The sequence below is a fragment of the Chiloscyllium plagiosum genome, chromosome 33 (assembly GCF_004010195.1).
Source record: "Chiloscyllium plagiosum isolate BGI_BamShark_2017 chromosome 33, ASM401019v2, whole genome shotgun sequence".
Lineage (NCBI taxonomy): Eukaryota > Metazoa > Chordata > Chondrichthyes > Orectolobiformes > Hemiscylliidae > Chiloscyllium > Chiloscyllium plagiosum.
In genome coordinates this window covers 31,610,885-31,636,285 of record NC_057742.1, presented here as the reverse complement: position 1 = coordinate 31,636,285, position 25,401 = coordinate 31,610,885, and the positions used below count along the sequence as shown (strand labels likewise).

General features: G+C 40.6%; 1 protein-coding gene across 2 annotated transcripts in view; it reads left to right on the top strand.

Moving 5' to 3' along the window:
• LOC122539987 (sodium channel protein type 4 subunit alpha-like) overlaps positions 1-25,401 on the top strand; it is a 185,520-nt gene that overhangs the window by 135,081 nt on the left and 25,038 nt on the right. For both annotated transcript variants that reach the window (XM_043675247.1, XM_043675246.1), the window contains 4 exons: positions 6,097-6,270; positions 6,636-6,758; positions 12,444-12,728; positions 16,146-16,199. In XM_043675247.1, the coding sequence (XP_043531182.1) occupies positions 6,097-6,270; positions 6,636-6,758; positions 12,444-12,728; positions 16,146-16,199 (636 nt within the window). The remainder of the gene's footprint in view (positions 1-6,096; positions 6,271-6,635; positions 6,759-12,443; positions 12,729-16,145; positions 16,200-25,401) is intronic.

Genomic DNA, 25,401 nt, shown 5'->3' with positions numbered 1-25,401 from the left:
GAGGGGTGGGGTCTGAGGGCGGAGGTGCGGGATGTGGACGAGATGCATTGGAGGGCATCTTTAACCATGTGGGAAGGGAAATTGCGGTCTCTGAAGAAGGAGGCCATCTGATGTGTTCTGTGGTGGAACTGGTCCTCCTGGGAGCAGATACGGCGGAGGCGGAGGAATTGGGAATATGGGATGGTATTTTTGCAGGAGGTAGGGTGGGAAGAGGTGTATCCAGGTAGCTGTGGGAGTCGGTGGGTTTGTAAAAAATGTCGGTGTCAAGTCAGTCGTCATTAATGCAGATGGAGAGGTCCAGGAAGGGGAGGGAGGTGTCAGAGATGATCCAGGTAAATTTAAGGTCAGGATGGAACATCTTCTTTAAAGGTTATGTGTGAATTAAGCATTCCCTGTGCTTCCTAGTTTGGTCTTATAAGGTTCTGATTGTCTTTAGTACATTAGAAATTATGTGTCTGGAGCAAACTTCCTATAGTGGCATATTTAATTCTTTTCAACTTTCTGTCACACAAATTTCATGTTTTATCCTTGTACTTACATTAGTAATACTAATTAATGAATTATGTTATGTAATTTATAATATAAACCAGATGTAAACAGACCTTTTGAAGATGAGATTTTCAAACTACAATATGACAATATGATGAGCCTGTAATTTCTTGACATCTCTTCAGACGTTCACTAAATGTGGCAGCATACCTATTCCTACAGCGAAAGACTGGCAAAGGAGAAGCTCCTTTCAATAATGTATATGGATGTGTAGTCCTCCTGGTAAAGATCACTCCACCTTGTTCTGACAGATGGTACTGTTTGCTTCAGTATATTCCTACCAAAGGATGACACAAGGAGTTGGCAAAGGAATACGGAGAGGTTAAGTGAGTGGCAGATAGAATATAATGTCCGAAAATGTAAGGTTTTAGAGGAAGAATAGAAGAGCTGAATATTATTTTAATGGAGGAAGATTGCCAAAAGCTAGAGCACTGAGGATTTCAGAGTTCTCATGCATAGATCAAGAAGAGCTAGTGTATAAGTTCAACAAGGGAAAGGAAATGGAATGTGGACCTTTATTTCAAAGGGAATGGGGTATGAAAATAATGAGGTCTTGCTGAAACTGCAAAAGGCATCAGGGAGATCACAACTGGAATATTATGAATGGTTTTTCTACTCTCTCTAAGAGTTAATAAATTGCCATTGGAGGCAATCCAGAGAAAATTCACTCGGTCGACCCGGGGTATGCAGGGGTTTTCTTGTGATGAGTGTTGAGTAGGTTGGGCCTGGAGGTTACAAAAAATGAGACACGACCTAATTGAAACAAACAGCTTCTTAGAGGAACCCGGCAGATCCGGCAGTATCTGTGCAGAGAAAGCATGGTTACCATTTGGAGTCCACTGACCTTTCTTCAAATCCTAACCTTAACCATTACCCTTCTTCTGAGGAAGGGTCACTGTGCTTTCTCTCCACAAATGCTGTCAGACCTGCTGAGTTTCTCCAGAATTTTCCTGTTCCCATTTCATCAACAGCATTCATGGCTCATTGTTCTATTTTGGATTCTTAGAGGATTTGATAGGACAGATGCAGAAAGGCACTTTCTCCAGTGGAAGAGTCTAGACTGGAGATCATGATCTTAGAGAAAGGGATCACCCATATAAAACAGAGGTGAGGAAAAGCCTCTTCTCTGTAGAATTCTTTATTGCAAAGGTTTAACAAAGATGAGTCATTAAATATATTTGAAGCTGAGATAGACAGATTTTTAATCAGTAAGATAACCAAAGGTTATGACGAAAAGGCAGGAAAGTAGTTATAAGACCAGCCATGTTCTCATTGAACGACAGAGTGGACTTTATGGGTTGAATTGCCGACTTTGCCTCTACATATTCAGGTCTTATGGTTTAGATTACTTACAGTGTGGAAACAGGCCCTTCGGCCCAACAAGTCCACACCGACCCGCCGAAGCGTATATCACCCAGACCCATACTGCTACATTTACCTCTTCACCTAACACTACGGGCAATTTAGCATGGCCAATTCACCTGACCCGCACATTTTTGGACTGTGGGAGGAAACCGGAGCACCCGGAGGAAACCCACGCAGACACGGGGAGAATGTGCAAACTCCACACAGAGAGTCGCCTGAGGCGGGATTTGAACCCGGGTCTCTGGCGCTGTGAGGCAGCAGTGCTAATCAAAAACACCAATTGCTGACCTTTCAGTTCAAATATACTGACATGAAAATGACAAGCCGTGGGCATGCTTTCCTGATACTCAAATGTTGTATGCGTCACGCTTGTCTTCAATGGTCAGTGCATTGACCATAGGAGTTGGCATGTTATGTTTCAGCTGTTCACCGACACTGGTGAGGCCACTTTTGGAATATTGTGTATAATTCTGGTTGCCATCTCTGTAGGAAGGATGTTGTTAAACTTGACAGGGTGCAGAAAAGATTTACAAGGTGTTGCCAGGACTGGAGGGTTTGAGTTGTAGGGAGAGGCTGAATAGCTTTTTTCTCTGGAGTATCAGAGATTGACGGGTGACCTTCTAGAGGTTGGTCATGGATAAGGTAAATAGCCAAGGTCTTTTCCCGAGGGAAAGGATTTAAAAGGGACCTGAGGGGTATATTTTCATGCAGGGAGTGATGCATGTATGGAATAAGCTACTAGAGGAAGTGGTGGAGGCGCATACAATTACAATATTTAAAAGGCATCTGGATAGGTATATGAATAAGAAGATTTAGAGAGACGTGGGGCAAATACTGGCAAATGGGGCTAGGTCAGATTAGGACGTTTGGTCAGCATGGAAGAGATGGACTGAAGAGTTTGTTTCTGTGCTGTGTGACTCTATCCCAACTCTTGGCCCAAACATTCTCTGGCCCAAACATCATCTTCAAAAGCACTTCATCGACTCCATTTGTGTAGCTGTTATAATTAGAAGGGAAAACATTATTGCCCTGGTCCCTTCCTTCACTCTTGTTGGTAAATCTCTCAATTGATGAAATGTTATGAGACCCAAAGTAAGCTACAGATCTGATTAAAGATGACAGCCATTTTATAATTTGCTAATCATTTGCAAATCTGGTTTACTCATGGTCAGGATAAAAAATATCTTAAATTCATTAAGATCTTTACTTTTGTCAATGTGCTTTGGTCAATTAGACTTAACATTACTTAAGACACTGTGGTCCATTGAAAAATATCTAAATATCAGCTTCATCCTTCAAAAGCATATCCTTCAAATGTGGCTCCATCAGAATTTTAGTTTATTGTCAATATGCCCGATGCTTCAAAAACTCCATGACATTGTACAATTTCCTAGATTTGTTTTAACAAAGCAGACTACTCCAGGTCTCTGGAAAACTCATTTATGATTTTCCCATTAAGATTAAATAGAAGCTGAATCAGTCTCCAATGTTAAACCAAAAAAAACAAAGTACTGCAGATACTGGAAATCAGAAACAAAAATAGTAATTGCTGAAGAACAGAAATTGCTGGGAAAACTCAGCAGGTCTGGCAGCATCTGTGGAGAGAAAATAGAGTGAACGCTTTGAGTCCAGGGACTGAAAGTTCTGAAGGAGAGTCACTGTACCTGAGACATTAATTCTGCTTTCTCTCCACAGCTGCTGCCAGACCTGCTGAGTTTTCCCAGCAATTGCTGTTCTTCTTCCAATCGCCAATGTTTCCTTATTACTTTGAAGAGTATACATTCCCTCACTTATTTGCTTTCAAGTTTAGAATTAGGAACTGTGCAGGAAAAGAACCTCAACCCATATTCAACCACTATGGAGCTCATTTCATTGTAAAAATGAGGTGGAATACAATGTTTCTTTATTTTGTCGATTAATGGTGGTACCTCAGTTTGATAATTACATTCCATAAGATGTCACAAAAAGCAGCAGAACAACATTTGCATTTCTTGTTTGATGTATAATGCTGTAATATTACAGCCTATGAAACAGTGTTCAGGACATAGCAACGCATGCTTTGGATAGTGCAGCAAACTGCTTTTTTAATCTGAGGATTTTTCTTGCATTCATTCAGGGGATGTGAGGCCACCATTTATTGTCCGTCACTAATAGGATGGCACGGTGGGTCAGTGGTTAGCACTTTCCCTCACATCACCACAGATTCAGGTGTGATTCCATCTTTGGGAAACTGCCTGTGTGGAGTTTGCGCATTCTCCCCATGTCTGCATGGCTTTCATTCTCCTTTAGCTTGCTCCCACAGTCCAAAAATGTGCAGGTTAGTTGGATTGGCTAAGTTGTCCATAGGGTCCAGGGATGTGGCTAGGAAAATGCAAGGTTACAGGGACGGGGGGGGGGGGGGGGGGGGGGGGGTGCTCTTCAGAGCGTCAGCGTGGACTTGATGGGCCAAATGGCAGGTTTCTACACTACAGGGATTCTATGGTGATAATTGCCATAGCGAAAGTAGTGTGGTAGTGCCTTAGTCCACGGAGGACTGGGGGGCAATGAGAAGGTGGGAATGTCATTAATTTCACCCATAGTGCTGTTAGGGAGGGAGCTCCACAATTTTGACACAAGAACAGTGATGTAGCTCAAAGTCCGGATGCTGTGTGGCTTGGAGAGGAACTTGCAGACCATGTATCTGTTGCCCTTGTACTTAAGGTGGTTGGGGTTGGGGGTTTGGAGGTTGTTAGGTAGCTTTGGTGAGTGAATTCTATTATTGCTGGGTTGCATTTACCAAGAGGCTTCACTTGTGGACAACATCAACTCTCCTAGAAACCATGTCTGCAGGAAAGATAGTGAAGCATAAGGTGTAATTGGCCAGGAAACTGCTGGAAGTGTGCAATTTAATCTAGACTGAAGGTAAGCAATGCCAGCTTTAAATTTTGGATGGTATCTCTGAGATGATGCCATTGCAAGTAAAGCTCTTCAAAAAAAACATAGTGTGCGGATGCTGGACACTTGAAATGAAAACAGAAATTACTAGAAACAATCAACAGGTACCTGTGGGGAGAAAGCAGAGAACATTTCAGATTGATGACCTTTCAAAGTTCAGGAAATAGATAGTGCTAACACTCACCACAGTTCAGACATTACATAAAATTGCACAATTTCCTACATTCAGATGACATTCGGTGTGAAAATTCACCAGAGTTTTCACAACACACTGGGCAGCATTCCTCCCAGGCAGAATACAATTTGACCCATAATTTCCAGTCTCTAGATCATCAGGGATGAGATATTATCACACAAGGTGCACATTGGGACCTTTCAGAAGTTGTGACACCCTCTATGGGAATTGCCTGGAAAGTTTGAGCAGCTGATCACTGGGACCCTGTGAGAATGTCTCTGCCTCTGATTTAGAGGCAAATTTTGCTTCTCTCCCCAGTTTCCAACTATACTCCTGTGCAGACCTGACTACACTCCTGCCCATGCTAATCCCACAGCATCCAACAGTTGACCTTTAGTACCCTCTCAGTTAGCCCCTTCATCCCAATTTGACTTGATTACTTCCCAGACCTTCAGGAAGGGCTTATGCCCAAAACGTCGATTCTCCTGTTCCTTGGATGCTGCCTGACCTGCTGTGCTTTTCCAACAACACATTTTCAGCTCTGATCTCCAGCATCTGCAGTCCTCACTTTCTCCACATCCCTCCAAACCCTTCCTATTCATATACCCATCCAAATGCCTTTTAAATGTTATAATTGTACTAACCTCCACCACTTCCTCTGGCAGCTCAGTCCATACACGTACCACCCTCTGTGTGAAAAAGTTGCCCCTTAGGTCTCTTCTGTATCTTTCCCCTCTCACTCTAAACCTATGCCCTCTAGTTCTGGACTCCCCCACCCCAGGGAAAAGACTTTGTCTATTTATCCTATCCATGCATTTTACTTTAGGACAGCGAATGCCACAAGAAGTGGACCTAACTTCAGCACAGATTATTTTCACTACACTCTGTGTAGATTCCTGCATTGAAGGTGTTCTTCTGGCTGCTGTGCCAGAATACTGATCCTTTTAAACATGACTGGTAAGTGTGCAATCTGATAGGTTGGTAGCAGATGCAGCAGTTCTGAAGGTTGGCCATATTTTAACCATACATTAGCTTTTTGGCCACGGAGGCCTAAACTGTTTATTTACTTGCAGGCATTTGAAGATATTTACATTGAGGACAGGAAAGTGATTAAGACCCTGCTTGAATATGCTGACCAAGTATTTACATATATCTTTGTGGTGGAAATGCTGCTCAAATGGATAGCATATGGATTCAAAACATACTTCACCAATGCATGGTGCTGGCTAGACTTCATGATTGTTGATGTGAGTATTCTAAGAACCTGAGTAACAATAATCTAATCTGGAGTGTTGCAGTCTCATAGAGGGAGAAGTAGAGTTTATAATGCAGGTTGGAGACCTCTCTTTAATACTTTCTTTCTCCACATAATGTTGGATGAATGCAAAAGGTTATACTTTGATTGATGAGTCATAAATTATGAATGTTGATAAACAGCCTATTAGAGATCCATTAGAATTTGTTGTGTTGATGTCTGGATAATTCTTCCATCATTAGTATAGAGTGTGTAAAAACTAGAAACTACTTGTTACTCTATGTACCTGAAAGAGTTTGTTGGCTGTAAAGAAAATGGACTAAAAGCTTCTATTTTTCTCCTTCCTCTCCTTTTAAGGTATCTTTGATCAGCCTGACTGCAAAAATCCTTGGCTATGATGAGTTGGGACCCATTAAATCCCTCCGGACCCTGAGGGCCCTGAGACCTCTGCGAGCTTTGTCCCGGTTCGAGGGAATGAGGGTAAATTCATCTCAATTTTAATCAAATTACATTTTTCATTCAGAGTTACTGCCAAGTGCTCACTTCACATTATTTAGAAATAATTAGTTCATTTCCAAAAAGCTAGCCTGGGGTCTCTTTTATGGTGTGTGAAAGGCACACAAGTCAGTGAGACTTTAAGTGAGACAAGGGCTGAGTAAGTATTTCTAGGAATTTGGTTCAAAGTGGGAATTCAACTGATATATCTTTTCCAAGTACAATTTTAGAATTAGAGTTAGATTCAGACAGTAGTCTTTAAGTAAGCTAAAAAACCTGTTTTAGAAAGGCAGTTACAATTCAAGTCCTTGAAACTGCTGGTCTAAATAAGTTGCGTATTACTGTAGTTAAGAAGTAACTCACAGCAGCTCCATATAAGAAACTGAATTTTCACATTGCATAAGTCAGTAAGGACATTGTCAGTTTGAATGGAGACTTCATCTGAGTGAGAAAATTACCGAGTAAGTAAAGCTGGGAAAACTGAATGAACTCTGGATGCCGTAAATCAGAGACCAAAACAGAAATTGCCGGAGAAGCTCAGCAGGTCTGGCAGCATCTGTGGAGAGCAATTGAGTGACCCTTCCACAGAAGACTCGCAGAGAAATCAGTGGTGAAGTGATGTCACAAAACATAACGGGGAAAGCAGCTGATTGGTGAGAAGACTGCTGAATATTTTTAACCATTAAAATTAAAGATCTTTAGTTTCAGGTCTCTAGTGTTTTACTCTCCTTTCATAAAAATAGCTGGTCAAGTATAAGATTGATGCAGGTGATTTATTTTTAAAAAGGCAATAAAATGTGAAGAGCAGGGATTCTGGAGTGATTAATTAACTAAATTAAATATGATAGTTATCATAGGTTGGGTGATGTATTGCTGCTACAGCATGTGGGAACCGTTCGACACCAAGGTGATCCAGGGCAATCACAACTGCTATAAGTGTTTGCAGCTTGAGGAACTTTGGTTTCGAGTTAAGGAGCTGGGGTCTGAGGTGCAGACATTACACCAGATCGGGAAGGACGGAATTTACCTGGACACTCTGCTGCAGGAGGTAGTCACACCCCTTAGACTAGGTCATTCAAATTCAGATTTAGTCTGTGATCAGGGACAGTAGGGTGTGAGGAGCCTTAGTCATTACAGTTGTCCAATGAAGTTATGAGGCTCTTGCAAGCTGTGTGGATGAGAGTGGGGACTACAGGGAGGCTGAATGAACTGACAATGATACCATGGTACTGGAGCCAATCAAGTGTGGGGAGGATTTAACAGTGCTAGGCGACAGTGTAATTGAAGGTATAGTGGGTTTTTTTCCTGTGATTCTGAGCACATGTTGTGAAGGCAGTATTGCCTGCCCAGTGCCAGTATTAAGGTTTTCTCGTCAGGCACGAAACGGAACTTGGATTGGGAGAGGAGGTATGCATTTGTTGTCTTCCATGTTGGTACCAATGATATAGATCAGAGTAAAAGCAGATTCTGCTGAAAGATTTGAACAGTAAAGAGCCACATTTAAAAGTGGAATCTCCAAGGTAATGATCTCAAGATTGTTACCTGAGCGACAGGCAAACTGGCAGACAGTAAATAACGTCATGGCATTAGAGATGTGGCTCAAAGTTTGGTGTGGGAGAAATGGGATTCATTTCATGGGTCACTGGCACCTGGACAGGCGTAGAGGGAGCTGGCCTGGCGAAACAAATAACCTGGGCTATAGAGAGGATTTTAAATAAACTGAGGGAGGTGTGCGATGGATTTGGGAGAGGACAAACCTAAGCTTACAAAACAAAAAGATATGGCAGAATTACAGGGCAGCTATTTGGATAACAATATACAGAGTGTGACAGGAAGGGACAGAGTGAACAAACATGGAAAAATAGCAGTAAATAGGGTGAAAGGAAGAATGACGATTTTATAAAGAGGCGACATTAATGACTACTTAAATGCATTTAGTGTTTAAAATAAAAATAAAAGATTAACTGCACAAGTAAAGGTTAGTGGATATTATCTTTTAGCCATTTCAAAGTCAAGGTTACAAGGAGATCAAAGCTGGGCACTAAATATTCGGGATATGTGACATTTTAAAAAGACAAGATTGGAAAGTGTGGTGGGTAGCTTTGTTAGTATGAGCTAGAATAAGTACGATAACAATGATGATGTTGGATTGGAAGGTATTGAATCCATAAGGTGGAGGTAAGAAATAAAAATAGTAAGGAAGACATTGGTGCGTATAGTCTGAAGCATTGCTTCCCAACTTTTTCAGTATTAAGGCGCACTTCAATGAGGCAAACAATTCCAAATCACACCTACAATACTGTAAGCAGTTTTGGTCACCTTATCGAAGGGAAGATAAAGTAGAATTGGAGGCAGTCAGAGAAGATCCACTAAGGTGATCCTGGGCATGGAGGGACTGTCTTATGAGGAGAGTTGAGTCATTTGAGCCTGCACTCATTGGAGTTTAGAAAAATGAGACATGACTTGCTGAAACATGCAGGATTCTCAAGGGCTTGACAGGATAAATGTTGAGAGGTTGTTTCCCCTTATGGGGGATTCTAGAACCAGATGGCATAATCACAGAGTGAGGAGTTGCCCTGTTAGGACAGAGGTGAGGCTAGTTTCTGTTCTAAGTGTTGTGAATCTGAAGAATTCTTTAGAGGCTATAGAGGTTGGGCCATTCAGCGCACAGTCAGTTCAGCAATAACGTGTGTTTCTTCAATGGGAATTGGCTTTAATGCGATTGAAGAATTTAGACCATTATTTGAAGAATGCGAACTTTCCTTACCTGTATTCACTATAACACGATTCTGGTCCCATTATTTTAAACTGCGCAACCAATGCATGATTTTCTTATAACATGAGATCGCACGAGAACAGAACTATAGTGTTATATCAGATCCGACTGTAGTCAAAACTGATTATGCATACACTGTAAATTCAAGATTAGCAGAGATTTTTAATGAGTAATGGAATCAAGCTATATGCAAAATGCAGAATGCTGACTTAAGAATTGTCTGATATGCAATGGTTTCATTGAATGATAGACATTTAATGAGCTGAATAGGCTACTTCTGCTCTTATGTGTTATGGTCTAACTCAAAAAAATGACTAAATGAGAGATCCCTTTCAAAGAATTACAGGTTGCTTTTCAGACTGGAGGCCTGTGACCAGTGGTGTGCCACAAGGATCGGTGCTGGGTCCACTGCTTTTCATCATTTTTTAAAATGATTTGGATGTGAACATATGAGGTATAGTTAGTAAGTTTGCAGATGACGCCAAAATTGGAAGTGTGGTGGACAGCAAAGAAGGTTACCTCAGAGTACAATGGTATCTTGATCAGATAGCCTAAGGGGCCAAGGAGTGGCAGAAGGGGTTTAATTTAGGTAAATGTGATGTGGTGCATTTTGGAAAGGCAAATCAGAGCAGGACTTATACACTTAATGGTAGGGTCCTGGGGGGTGTTGCTGAACAAAGCAATCTTGGAGTACTTGGAAAGTTCCTTGAAAGTGGAATCGCAGATAGATAAGAAAGTGAAAAAGGCATTCGGTATGCTTGGCTTTAATGCACAGTGAGTATAGGAGTATAAGAGTTGGCAGGTGATGTTGTGGCTGTACAGGACATTGGTTAAGCCACTTTTGGAATATTGCATGTAATTCTGGTCTCCTTGAAACTTGAAAGGGTTCAGAAAGACGTACAAGGATGTTGCCAGGATTGGGGGGGTTTGAACTACAGGGAGAGGCTGAATAGGCTGGGGCTGTTTCTGCTGGAGTGCCAGAGGCTGAGCGGTGACCTTATAGAGGTTTAGAAAATCATGAGGGGCATGGATAGGATAAATAGACAAGGTATTTTCCCTGGGGTGGGGGAGTCCAGAACTAACAGGCATAGGTTTAGACTGAGAGGGGAAAGATTTAAAAAGGACCTCAGAGGCAAAGTTTTCAAGTAGAGCGTCATGCGTTTATGGAATGAGCTGTACATGTCTATGACAGTAATTACCTTGCATACTATGTGCTATTCTTCAAGTGCATGGATTTGGGGAGAGCACTGAACGAAATTACTGATGGACTATTTACCATATATACTTGGGTAATTGTTGATCTCATGTAAAAGTCGACCCCCATTTTTTGGCCAAATAACCTGGAATTTTCCATAAATCTCGTGTAAAAGTCGACCCTTCACAGATAGCAGATCAACATTTATGAGTCAGTGCGCCAGCTCCTGCCAGTTATTCTGCTCTACTCCTAGTCTTCCAGTCCGCTGGTTGTTGTGATCCGCTCCGGGTTTTCAGAATTACCATAATGCAATTTAGTTTCTTTATTTAGAGATCAGTTGGGCTTTCACTAATGATATGGTATGAATTTTGATGGGCATGGATTTCAGCCCCTCAAAAGTAGCATCCCCATAAATTTAACCTTAAAAAGTAGTCAAAAGATTTGACTATTACTCATGTATATATGGTATATCAAAGATTAAAAACAGAAAATGTTCTGTAGAGCAGGCTGCATCATGTGGCAGAAGACATCTTGCATTCGAAGTTAATGACTCATCATGAGAAATGGAAGGTGTTAAGGATAGGCGGCCTAAAATCAAATGCAGAGTCCGTGACAAATGGATAGAGATTTGGAGGAAAAGAACAAAAGGGAGAGATCTGAAATCGGGTGGAGGGCAAGAATAATTAGCTAACAAAAGTTGTGATGACGCAACAAATATAGAAACAAAAAATGAATCAGTTACAGTGCAATAGCAGAGAGAGGCAAGCATTGAAACTCTGGAAGCCTACAAGAGTTTGAAGGAATTTGACATGGTCAGTACTTGGAGATTGTTTTCACTTGGCTGGGGAAATCTACCGCATGGGGTCACAGTTGGAAGGTAATGGCACAATCATCCAGAACTGAGCTGAACAAATTTCTTCAGTTTGAGCGTTTTGAATCTTTGGAATTCTCTATTCCAGAGGATAGTGGAGACTTCATCTGGACTACATTCTAGGCCAACAGATGTTTGATTGTTTGTTTAAGGGATAAGGAGGTTGGGCTGGAATGTGTAGTTGAGGCAGAAGATCAGCCATGGTACGATTAAAAGGCAGTATAGACTATCAAGACAGTATGGTCTACTTCTTCTTTGTTATATTCTTATGTTCAAAACTAGAGACCATAAAGACACCATAGTTATGAGAAAATCCAATAAACATCTTTATTCAGAGAGTGGTTAGAATGTGGAATTTGCTACCACAAGGAATAGCACGGACCTCTCATAAATCAGATCTTTCTCTGCACCTTCTTTGTAGCTGTAACGCTATATTCTGCATCCTGTTCTAATACCCAGATGTACTTATGTAAGGTATGATTTGTCCGGTTAGCATGCAAAACAATATGTTTCACTGCATCTTGATACATATAACAACAATAAATCAACTCAAATTAAAAAATTGAAGCAAATAATGTACATTTAGAAGGGGCTTAAGTAGATACATGAGATGGAAGAAAAAACAATATGTTGATTGAGTGAGATGAACTAAATTGGGAAGAAAGTGATATCAAGGAGTTTCTTGGGCATAGGCTACTTGGCATAGGCCAAATTATTTTGTGGTAAATGACATTTAGTAACAACACAGAGAGTAAGAATCTTCTTTGAATGCTTGGAGAAAATTAGTTATATCCTGTGACAACAATAGTTTGTATTGTGTTTTTCAAGGTGGTTGTGAATGCTCTGGTCGGTGCCATCCCATCCATCATGAATGTGCTCTTGGTTTGTCTCATCTTCTGGCTGATTTTCAGTATAATGGGAGTCAACCTGTTTGCTGGAAAGTTTGCCAAATGCATAAACATCACATCCTCAGAGTTATATCCCATTGAGAAAATAAACAACATGAGTGATTGCATGGATTTAATCACACAACATCCTGGTGAAGCACGATGGCTCAACTTGAAGGTCAACTTTGACAATGTTGGTCAAGGATATCTATCCTTACTCCAAGTGGTAAGTGATGCCATACATTTCTGGCAACAAATTATTTACTTACTCTAATGTTTGCGCTGACAATGACAGTCAGCATCCAAGATGGCAGCTGGGGTAATTCAGTTGTCTTTTGATGCTTCTGACTGCAAAAGCATCACACAGTTTTGGGTTTTCATCACTAGCCTGCTAGCCAATACATTTGTATGAAAATTGAGTGATTTCAGCTGAGGTAATCTTTCATTGTCAAATAAAGTACCAACATTCATTCTTTAGATCCATAGTTCTCATAGGCCATCAGCGCACATCAACTGCTATATCTTTTATCAATGCCCAGAATATGTTGTGTAATAAATTAAACATCAGTAAGATTCTAATATACTTGTAAAACTGACTTGAACATCAATATCGGTATGAATATATGTACCATTACTATGAATAAAAAAACATGGAAATTACTTAAGCATGATTGGCCTTGAACAAATCTGTCCTGGCTCTGCTTCATGAATTCAAATGCCGTGTTGATTTTTCTCTGATTATTGTTACTAATACTTTGACCGCTATTGATATTAAACTGACTGACCTATCATTGCTGGGACTATCCTTCCATTCTTTCTTCAATAAAGGTGTCACCTTTCTTGCTCTCCAGTTCTCTGGCACTTCCACAGTCTGGAGGGATGATTTTGGCAGCAGCTCCCATTATCTTTACTCCTGCTTTCTTCAGCGACCTGAAATGCAAGGCATCCTGACATACTTACCCTGAACATAATCAGTATTTTCATTATCTCCTCCCCCTCAGTTTTCAACTTATTTTTTGCTTCTGCTGATATGTTGTCAGATTTTTCCTTCTTTGTAAATGATGGTGCAGAATACTGGCAAGGCCTTTTACCTCACACTACGTCTTACTATCCATTTACTATCTACATGCTGGTAAAAGATTTTTGTTTTCTCTTTCATTTTGACCATAATTATATTTTTAATATTCCTCATTGCTGGTCTTATTTTTCTCTTCACCATTTCCTTTTAACCTATTACATTAGGGTCAGTGAGGTTATACCTTTCTGGCAGCGACAGGTAGACAATTTGAATAATTAAGTTGTCCTTTTGTAGACAGATGGGAAATATTGCTGGAGTCCAGCTAAGACCAAAAAACCACAGATGCCTGCAAAGCATGTCTTAACCTCCTCTCCTCACCTCCCCTTTAACCCTAACTCTGATGAGACTGCAGGCAGGGCCTGGTACAGGGGTGTACCAAGACCCAATTACTAGGCCTGACAATCTAGGGGGGCATACTATCAGGTCATGAGCTAGGGACCAGTGCCAACAGCAGTATGGTGATGCTGCAATGCTTGCCCCTGACTGAAGGTATACTGGGGCACAGCTGAGGCTAGAAGCCATACTCTGGTGGCCTGGCTACTCTAGCCACCATTGAAGTTATCAAAATTCTAACCTTCTCAAAAGATGCCTTGAGATGGAGCCACCATAATGAAATCTTCCACCTCCCACTGCCCTCTACCACCACTTCAGATAATGGGCCTAGTCTTCTTCCAAGGCCGACAATTGGAACTGACTACCACCCAAATTTGGCAAGTGTGGGATCAGGATAGGGAAGTAACCCTGCCCAATGATTATTTTAAAAACAGACATGATCCTGCCCAGAAATTGCTAAGGTAGACAAGCAAGAGGCTGGAAGAACACAGCAAGCCAGGAAGCATCAGGAGGTGGAGGAGTTGACGTTTTGGGGTTAGCCCTTCTCCCCCTCCTGATGCTGCCTGGCTTGCTGTGTTCTTTCAGCCTGCTGCTTGACTATTTTGGATTCCAGCACCTTCAGTCTCTAACAGGAATTGCTGAAAGCATGCAACACGATAGTTTATATCGAAAGAGAAATGCAGGTGACTTGTTTCGGTAGGCATTATCCTCATCTCACAATCCAATAAAGAGCATTGCTCAAGAAAATAAGTTACAAAACTTCTGTACTCAAAACCAAAAGGTGAAAAAGGAAACAAAAATTTGCTGAAAATACTCACTCTTTCACTGTTCTTCTCACATTAGGATCCTTACAATGAGGATGCAGATCATTTGGCCCATCAAGTCCACACCAACCCCCCAAAGAGCATCCCACTCAGATCCACCCTACATTTCCCATGGCTCATCTGCCTAGCATGCACATCCCTGTGTGCTATGGGAAATTTAACATTGTCAATCCACCTAACCTGCACATATTTGGACTGTGGGACGAAACCAGAGCACTCAGAGGAAACCCATGCAGACATGAGGAGAGTGTACAAATGCCAGACAGACAGTTTCTGAGTGTTTCTGAGTGTAGAATCCCTGGCACTGTGAGGCAGCAGTGCTAACCACTGAGCCACTATGCCATCCAGGATTACAAGAGCAAAGTTATTGGCTTAAAAATAAGTTACAAGTAAATGAGCTAATCATCACAAACCAAGGATAGAAAAGTAAAAGAGTAGCAATTTCATCCAATATTGGCTACTAATGAGGAGACATAGGTTCAACACCAGAATACATGAAAGGGATAAGTACTTAGAGTCGTACAGATGTACAGCATGGAAACGGATCCTTCGGTCCAACTCGTCTATGCCTACCAGATATCCTAACCTAATCTAGTCCCATTTGCCAGCATTTGGCTCATAGCCATCCAAACCATTCCTATTCATATACCCATCCAGATGCCTTTTCACTGTTGTAATTGTACCAGCCTCCACTACTTCCGCTGGCAACTTATTCCAGACATGCACCACCCTCTGCGTGAAAAAGGTGTCCCTTTGGTCCCTTTTAAATTTTTCTGCTCTCACCTTAAACCTATGCCCTCTACTTCTGGCCTCCCCACCCTAGGGAACAGACCTTGTCTATTTATCCTATCCATGCCCCTCATGATTTTATAAACCTCTAATAAGGTCACCCCTCAGCCTCTGACACTCCAGGGAAAACAGTCCCAGCCTATTCAGCCTCTCCCTATAGCTCAAACCCTCCAACCCTGGCAACATCCTTGTAAAGGAAGATTGCAAAATATCAAGAGAATGAGTTAGAACCCCCACCTGCACCTGGAGACCAACAACAGTACCAGTGAACAAGCTGCAAATTGTGACCTTCAATGGTGCAGCAGCCAAACTTTTTTTATCTGTGATATTCCCTCTTATTATAGATTTAAATTAATCTCATTAGTTTTCTACTATAATATTTCTTCTTTAATCTATATTGCAAATAATTTAAAATGCAATGCCAAGCTTAACACTATATAAAACATCAGTTACCTGATGATATTGAATATTCAAGAACTTCTAATACGTTGAATCATGAGATCTATTACATTTCAAACTGACTGTTTGGACCTAACATTAATATTGATTAACTATCTGAATGAAAACAACATCTGATTGAGGATGTAGTACACTGCCATCTTAATTTTATTCCCAACAGGCAACCTTTAAAGGCTGGATGGCTATAATGTATGCAGCTGTTGATTCCCGTGAGGTGAGTAATCTCTCTGAGTTAAAAGCTTTCATTTAAAACATTTATAAGCCTGTACAAATTAAAGTTTTGACAGTGATTGAATGCTTTTTACAGTTTTAAACCTAGCACCATTAAAAGCAGTGAAAGGAATTGTCATGACTTTTCCCCCTCTCTATATTGTAAGCCATTAAATCCTTTTATTGGTTTCCTGGTGAGAAAGAAGCCTGCTGATCATGAATTATGTACCTGAAAGCAGATCTGATCCACAGTATCATTATCTCCACTGTGGATAGGACCCAAATTCACTCCAATCTAATCTGTACTAGCCACCCAGCCAACTGACTCCCCAGTGTCCATGTTGTTTTGGTAAATTGTAACATTTACAAGCATGCAGCTATGGTATAGTGATAGTAGAGGCCCCAATTTGTTTTCATCACATTGATGACCGGGAATCTCTCCCACTTGTTATCACCAGCCATTGGCTTATGTTGGAAGTGCTTACAATTAGTATTTATCATTTTTCAGCGATCTGTAAATGAAGCTTCCTTGGCCAGCAAATCCTGGACTTGAATTTAAATCTGGAGTTCTGGGTTCAGAGGTGTAATGGAATACTCTTCCACTTTCCTGGATGAAAGCATCTCCAGAAAGCCTCAAGCATCTCAATACTATCCAGGCCAAAGTATCCCCGCTTGATTAACACCCCATCTACCACCTTCAACATTTACTCGCTTAACCAATAACAAATTTACTGCTAATCCCTAATTGCCCAGAGGCCAGTTAAGCACTAACTACCAGACCTACTAGGGATGGCAGGTTTCACCATGCAACTGAGTTGATATTGAATTCACATTTCATCATTTGTCATGTTCTAATTCGAACCCACGCTCCGCAGATCATGCCAGTATCATGACTCCAATACCTCCCTTCCCATTCAACTGGGAAAAGATAAGGGTATGGTGTTCTGTGCATTCTTTAGCACAGTAGAGAATGTATTAAAGAAGAACTTATCAAGTTGGAAGGAGTTACAAGCCAGTGTCAGTTTATCTTGCTGCCTAGCAGTGTGTTAGATCTTCAGATATAAGATGGCATTATTGCTCATGTTTATTATCCTTTGAAGGTTTATGACTTGAGTAAACTGAAAACTGTCCACTTGGATAAGGTATTGAATATAGATATTTAGCTGTTATTTGCCACCGTGCACATCTGTTATGTTATCTATATTCTAATTCCAATTTTTTTGCTTTATCATTGTATTTCTTTGAAACAGTAAACATATACTCGAAAGGGAAAGAATTGCAGATCTAAGGGAAAATAAGCAGGAGAGTTGGACCAAGTTTTTTTCTTTATTTGTTTGGTGAGATATGGGCATCACTGGCATGGTCAGTATATGTTGCCTGTTCCTTAATTGCTATTGTACTGAGTGGCATGCTAGCCTATTTCAGAGGGCATTTAATTGAAAAGCTTTTTTTAGAGAGTTGGTGCAGACATGATGGACTGAAAGGTCTCCTTCTAAGCTGTTTGGCTCTATGATTGTTTTGTCATTTTTGAGTTCAGAACGCCAGCTGGTGACAGACAGAACTGGAACCAAAGCTCCCTTTATCCAATTTCTTCTAAACAGTTTGCACAGGTCCTGCGCTGCTGTCAACATCTCAACACCCCACCCCTATCAATATGTCCCTGTTAAGCTCCTCAAAACCTTTATTAGCCTTAACTAGTTAGTGGGAAAGATCACAAGCCCACCCTTTTCCTCGCAACTTACAAGGCATCCTGATAATGGACCACACCCCCTACCCCACCTCCACTAAATGAGACTCAAAAATTCAAGCCACAGCATTTTAGTTGGCTGGGACCACAGGAAGAAGAGAGAGATTGAAGGGAGATTGAGGGAGATCTGAAGAATAGAGTAGATTGAGACTGATTGTGTTCTAATTGTTTTCTAAATAAAAATTTACCAAAAACTGATTTAAAATTGGAAAGGTAAAGATGAGAGTTTAGTGATCCATTGGAAATACAGTTTCAAAATATTGCAAAGATTGGACAACTAGAATTTCTAAGAGACAGGATGTTCTCTGTTCACTTTAGATTTGATTGTTGGCGTGATATCGGTCATGCTAACTGTGGTCAAGTAGTTGAAATGCACTAGTCAATAGTCCTCTTGAACTTGCATAGTACATCATACTTCCTCTTAACGAACAGCATTCTGAAATGATAGAGATTAGAAACATTTTAACACTGTCATATACTATATTATAGAAATTTGACAGAAAATATAAAACTGTAAGATAGATTTATACATGAATGATCTAGCAATACATAAAACGTGCAACATTGCAATGCAATTAATTAATCTTCAAATGCACATTACTTTCCAAATGGATTTAACTTAATTGAAGGTTAATTTGTCAAAATGTGGCTTGGAGCAAACTTTAAATTGAAAATCCTGGCTGTATACCCAACCTTGGTGTTACCATTCCCAAGGACAGAATATATGTTTAAGCATTTTAATGGTACTTGGCAGAAGTGGGCTGATGTATAAATCTGTATACACCAAAATGTTTACACCAAATGCATAAAGTTGTGATGAAGTCTTACTTTTCACAGTGTGTAATTTGTGCTGTGGAGCCAGCAATTGGTGAACATTGTAACATTAAGGGAACAGTCAGTTCCAAAGGTTACTCCATTCCAGCTTCACTGCTGCTTGGAGTATACAGTTGTCATGTTCGGTACCTGCCCAGCAATAGGGTGGCACTTATTGTAATGTTTTCAATTGATCACTTCCAAACAGGTCAGGGGTCATCGAAGAATAGTTCCTGGGTCACAGTCTGTGAAGTTAGCAAACAAACCCATGCAGAAATAGACTGCTGAAAGACAACCAAACTACATTGGCTCTGTGTAGTTGGGGTCAGTGAGGAGCCAAGAGCAATTGGATTGCTCTGTGAAGTCAAAACTCAGGAATTTCTGGAAATCAGTCAGTAGCTAAGTGTTTGAGTTAAGGCTCAAGGAAGTCCTGGAAGCCATAATGGATTGGAAGAAACCTATACAAATCCATTGTTTGAAATGCAATAACAAGCCCACCATCTTCCTGCCTGGTCATTACCATGACTTCTATATGCGGTCAGTGCTAACCACACAATTCATTGGTTACATGAGTCAGCAAGGAGCCTTGTCTGTGCTTCTTAAAGAGAAGGTGCCTTTTAGCTGGAACAGGTGTTAGAAGTGATGCAGAGAATGAATCTTAATTGGCAGAAATATAGCACAGCATAGCGGACAGAATGGATTCTAGTGTTTTCCAACACTGCATTGAGGGTCTTAATGGAAAAAGTGCAGGGGAGGAAAGGTGCTGTGTAGCTGCAGAGGATAAGAAGTAGGTCAAGTAAATGATCAGAAAGCAGGGAGAGCAGCTACTCAACAGGTGTCTGTGTCAGCAGCCACGTCCTAGTATCTGGATGCAGTACCCCGAAATATTTAATACCGAGAATGATCTTCAAATGTCATAATCTACCAACCACACAATTATTTCACTTTGCTAACTACCCATTGGTTATTCATGAATTAGGACTCATACATTAATTGCAAACTACACACCCACATTTGACAGCTTGAACATGCTGTCAGGATTTCAACTATGATAAATAAATCAAACAAGCACATTGTGTATTAGTTATTTTGGAGGATGGATGCCACATTTCCAGTTTTTTTGTTGAAGAATATTTTACAAATTGTGGGGGGAAGAGGCTTCATGCTGTACTTCCCAGTGCTGACCACCCAGTATTGATGCCGTAGCCAGCAATGGTATCTTCACCTAACCTTCCTTCTCATATAGAATCTACTGATTTGCATTCTGTAAATGGTGTGCATATGGACTGCATACATTTTCCCCTTCCCCCTTGCTCATCCCTTTACCACAGCTATTCCCTCTGTACTAAACATAGAAAGTATTCGACAAACTCAGCAGGTCTGGCAGCATCTGTTGGAAGTTTCAAGTCCATTGTAAAGTCCAATCTGGTCAGGCAGTGGAGGAATATCAAGGGAGCAATACCGAGGACATGAAGTCAGTATTGATGTCACATTCTAGGCAACCAGTTCAGATAACTGACAATGTACATATCTTAGAGGAGAAATGAGAAATGGGACGTGCACACAGCAAGCTGCTGGGCATGTAAAGGCCGGGTCAGTGACAAAGATAGCAGAGGTACCATCACATCAGAGTTTGGTGTTGCACATGGAATTTGGTCCTGAAGACCTGAATGAGTGCTTTGGATCAGGCTGAAAAACAGGTCAATGAGCATACAGAACAAAATCCTTAGTGTAGTGGGAAACTTGTCAGAAAGTCTGCCTTCAATATGAAGGAAGATAGAAGAGCATTGCGCTAACTTAGAACAAGGATTTGAATAGAGTTTGGAGCTTATCTTTTCCTGAAAGAAATGGTGGCCAACTCCATGAACACATTTGTGGACCTAACCATGATGTCGCATCCAATGACTGATGTCTCAGCTCTCATGGCAGAACAGCAAATGTGTGTGTACGCGTGCATGCACATCACAGTGGAAGCTCATACTGCTCTCACGCAAGCTCAAACTGCTTGGCCCAGGGTGCAGGTTCCAGCTTGCAGTCCAACAGTCCAGCAATTTGTTCTCCCAAAGATTACTAGAATGGAGAGGCATTGCCCCAAGGGAAGATCAGTAGTTCGATGAAATATAAACCTTCTGCTTTTGTAGAGGTGACACCATGCTGACACCACTGCCACTCGGTCAGTGTCCTAGCTGTTATCCAACAATTCATGTACTGCCTCCCAGGTCGGGATGGTTCAGTTGAAAACTGAGCGCTATTTTGTTGTTGTAATTATCCTTCCATAGAATGTAAATGAGCAATATTCTTATATTATCTTAATGGTACATAAACCAAGTATATACTTGCCTTTATTCAAAGATCTTCAGTGGATTTAATTACAGCGGAACTAAAATACACAGAACACAGTAATTTAGACAGCGTCTCTGTCTCATGTGCTACAGTTGCAGAGTGCTTGTACTCCTGTGATAATATCCAGTTACTTCTTCATGGGCAGTGGTAGTACAGTTGTTGATGTGCCCTGAGGTTGGATTTGTGGCCGCAGCAGTAAGGATGTCCTTATTGAAGAGTAGACTTTTCACACATTGTTCCTTGCTGAGATTCAGACATGCAAATTGCTTCTTGAGCACCGTGAGCATATATGGCTTTCTCCTGAAATTCAAACTATCCATTTTTTTCAGCCATTCTGTTCCAAAAAGCTTTACTAGAGTACCTAGGCTTGTACACCATCTCTAGATTATTATAACTTTAACCAAGTACAGTGCAGAAAGCATAAAACATTCAGAAACAAAAATCAATCATCAAGTAAGTAGTGATTATCCCTTTAAACAGAAATAGAAGATGTTCTTCTTGCTGTTTGTTTATTTTACAAGAGAGGGCACTGACTGGAAAATTGAGGTCCAATATAGCTTATGATGCCATGTTGGCATTAAATTAGCACTGCACGCTGAGTGATATTATGATCTACTTGTTCTGCATACTTCTGGTAGATTTTAGCTTTGCACACATTCATACCAGTGTGTGAAAAATGTCCATATATATGCATTAGATATTGTTTTGGTCTCTGAATTGTATCTGCAGTGCCCAAATGACCAGCATTATGAAATGCAATGCCCCAGCACCAGTTATTGCAAAACTTAAACAGAAACCAGACAGAACCATTTCCATCAATATCAATCATTTGCCTATGAAATACTGAGTCATTCCTAATCCAATACATGCTGTCCAATTTCACAGGACTCTATCCTATTATTGTATGGAAATGAGATTACCTCCCTCCATCAGCGTAATACCTTCCTGAAAAATAATGACTCGATATACTTTACTGTGTTTTCCAGAAGCCATGTTGTCAGTATCCATTGACTTGTCTGTCATGGTGGTCATACCATATATCTCTAATGATCCCTTCTGTCAAAATACTAATAACTAGTAATAACTAGTTATGTGAGGAACTGATCAATATACTAACATTATTTGACTATAGTGTAAAAGGAATACTTAAAAGAAGGAATGATCGTTGGACTCCTGTTTGATTCTATGAATGTGTTAAATTATCAGCTGTATTACACTTGGATATGGAATCTTTTGATTAAAGAAACAGAATCTCAGCTAACCTTCCCTACTCCTGATCATTTTCCATTAACATCTGCTGGAATATGCATGGCTCTGATCACAAGGTGAAAATAATATGGATTCTGGATTTACAGCCTTCATAGTCAGATGGCCAGCTGACATTTACCATTACCTCATCCTTAAAGGCCATCTGAATGAAGTATAGAAGGGTCCCATGATGTCACTATCCATAATGGAGGATAGCTTCACTATCACTTCGCTTGAAGTCTTCATTCATGCTTCTTAACAAGAGCCAGTCCTTGACTAATGATCAAAGGCAGGAATCCTAACTAATATTTGTTCTTTCTTTCATAGCGTAGGTTCCTGAGGTAAATGGTAGTGAATGTGCTAAAGCAAACACTGAGGACCCATGTAAGACCAGTTGCTGAAATTTGAAGATGTTAGGAACCTCCACTTACAATCAACATAGACCAACTGGCACATTGTTGTGCTGAAATGTGATAGTGAAACATAAGCATAGCATTTAGCTCAAAACAAGCATTGGACACAAATAATTAAGATTAAGCCCCACCTCATTTGGGCCTCATTCAGTTTGATTTCCCAAGCCGCTTGTGCTGATTAGATTTCCAATCTTCAATCATTGTATCTCTACAGTAGTGTCTAATGGGGAGAAAAGATGGAAGAAGAAACAAATGCAGGAATGGAGGTGCAATGTAAGCAATCAAATGGCTAGCACGAGGGGACATAGCTTTAAATTGAGAGGTGATAGATATAGGATATATGTAGACAGAGGTAGTTTGTTTACTCAGAGAATAGTAGGGGTGTGGAATGCACTGCCTGCAACAGTAGTAGACTTGCCAACTTTAAGGGCATTGAAATGGTCATTGGAAAAACATATGGATGAAAATGGAATGGTGTAGGATCGATGTGCTTCAGATTAGTTTCACAGGTCACGCAACATCAAGGGACAAAGGGCCAGTACTGTGCTGTAATATTCTATGTTCTATGTGCAGATCAGGTGAATTGGCCATACTAAATTGCCCATAGTGTTCAGGGATGTGTAGGTTAGGTGCATTAGTCAGGGGAAATGTAGAGCAATAGGGTTGGGGAATGGATCTGGGTGAGTTGTTCTTTGGAGGGTCAGCACGGACTTGTTGGGCCAAATGACCTGTTTCCACACTGTCGGGATTCTAGGATGACTAGCTCACTTGTAGCTTCTGTTTTCCGGAATATAACTAGCCCAAAGCTATCTGTATAAGGGCAGCCTAATTATTAATTTCTGTTAAACCAAAGGAATAGTTAAGCATAGGGAAAGAAGTTGCACTTATACGCTGCCTTTCAAATCCGCAGGGCTTTCCAAAAGAGGCTGGAAGCAATGAAGCACTTTAGAAGTGTGGTTGATGTACATTAGACATTGAGAAAATGCAATGTCTTTAATTCTTTCTGCACAATTGGAATTAAACATCTGAGGGCTTTGCTTAATTCTATCAATTTGAGATTATATGAATATCAGTGAAGAGGTTTTGTGGAGCAGTTGTATCATCTCTACCTCCAAGCCAGAAGCTCTGGGTTTGAATCTGATGCTAGAAGATGTTGCTTGTAGAATGTGCATAATGTTCATAATGTGCACAAACAGTTTGATTGCCAGAGTGTAAATCCTTTCAATGTGACTGATGACAGCAATGAGGGCAGGAGAGGCTCCTGGTCAGCTATGCTGCAAAAAGCAATGATCGCACATGCAGGACTTTCAAAAGTCTGGAGCAATTCAATGGAAATCCATGGTCCAACTCTCAGAAATAAGGACTGCAGAAAAGACAGACACAGAGATGAAGGGCATTGATAGAATGCCTGTTTGAGCACATCTAACAAATGACCAAGCAGAGTCAAGAGATACATGTCTAAAATATTTTACTCTGGGAATAGATCTATCCCAAGTAAAGACAGGAATTTCTTACTTCGCCCACTTGAAATCAAGGATACAACATTTAATCAAGTTACAACTCTATCAAGAAAAACTGAAGTAATAATTTCATAATACTAATGTTGACCTGTCACAAAAATTTGCAATGGCTGCATCCTACCATAAGGACCCAGCTGGTATGTCTAGTGCTGACCTATTGAAGGGAATAGATCAGAGGAAAGTCCTCTTATTACTTATGCTGCTTACCAGGATGGGGATTTGAGGAAGATGCATAATCTGTGAGACTATTTCCTGGGTTCAGGGAGATAGGTTGTCACATCTCCCTACAAACCAAGAAATATATTTTCTAGTGTCAAGGAATCTTTTGTAAGAGTAGATAACAAGGATTTGTTAATAAAATGAGGAAATACTTTGGGGAGTATCTAAGCTGAGCAACTTGGACATATGGGTAGGCCCGACTACTGGCAGGGAGTTGAGTTGGCCAATGTATCTGCTTTTTCTGGCTTTTAAGACTATCGTAAGAGGATATGAGAATGCCTGGTATTAGGAAACCCCAGCACCACACCAGCTCCAGTCTGTCTTGTGTCAGCAGCCTAGTAGCAGTAAAATTGCCAACTGTGATTAAATCTTTTCCAGGAGCTTTCATTATATGATTTGTCCCTATGTTCCATTCATTAATTGTCCAAAACATTCATCCCTATGATGTACTGTTTTCCAATGCCAATCGGCAGATAAAAAAATTCACTCTCCCATTCAATGGTGCTTGACTGTCAAACAGCGACTTTTCATTATGTGTATAGTTGGTAAAGAGAAATATTTATAGAAAATGACAAAAATACTATATTTTTAATGACCCTATGATTTTTCTCGGATTGTACACGGCAATATCCTGGAGATTGATCTTCACCCCTGTGGTCTATAGGCCTATCCTAGAGGTTGACAAAACCATACACTCATTCAATCTTCACTCATTCAAACACAATCCCCAAACAAGTCCACTATCTGGTATCATCTGGATTACCAAAATATACTGATGTCCTGACAGACTTCTGCTAGAGTTAGACCAGCAAGAATTTTGGTGCATTTCTTGTCAAAGTTAATATCAAAATCTATCTGTAAAATTTCAGCCTGAGTCCCACACTCAGCTCCATTTTAAAATTT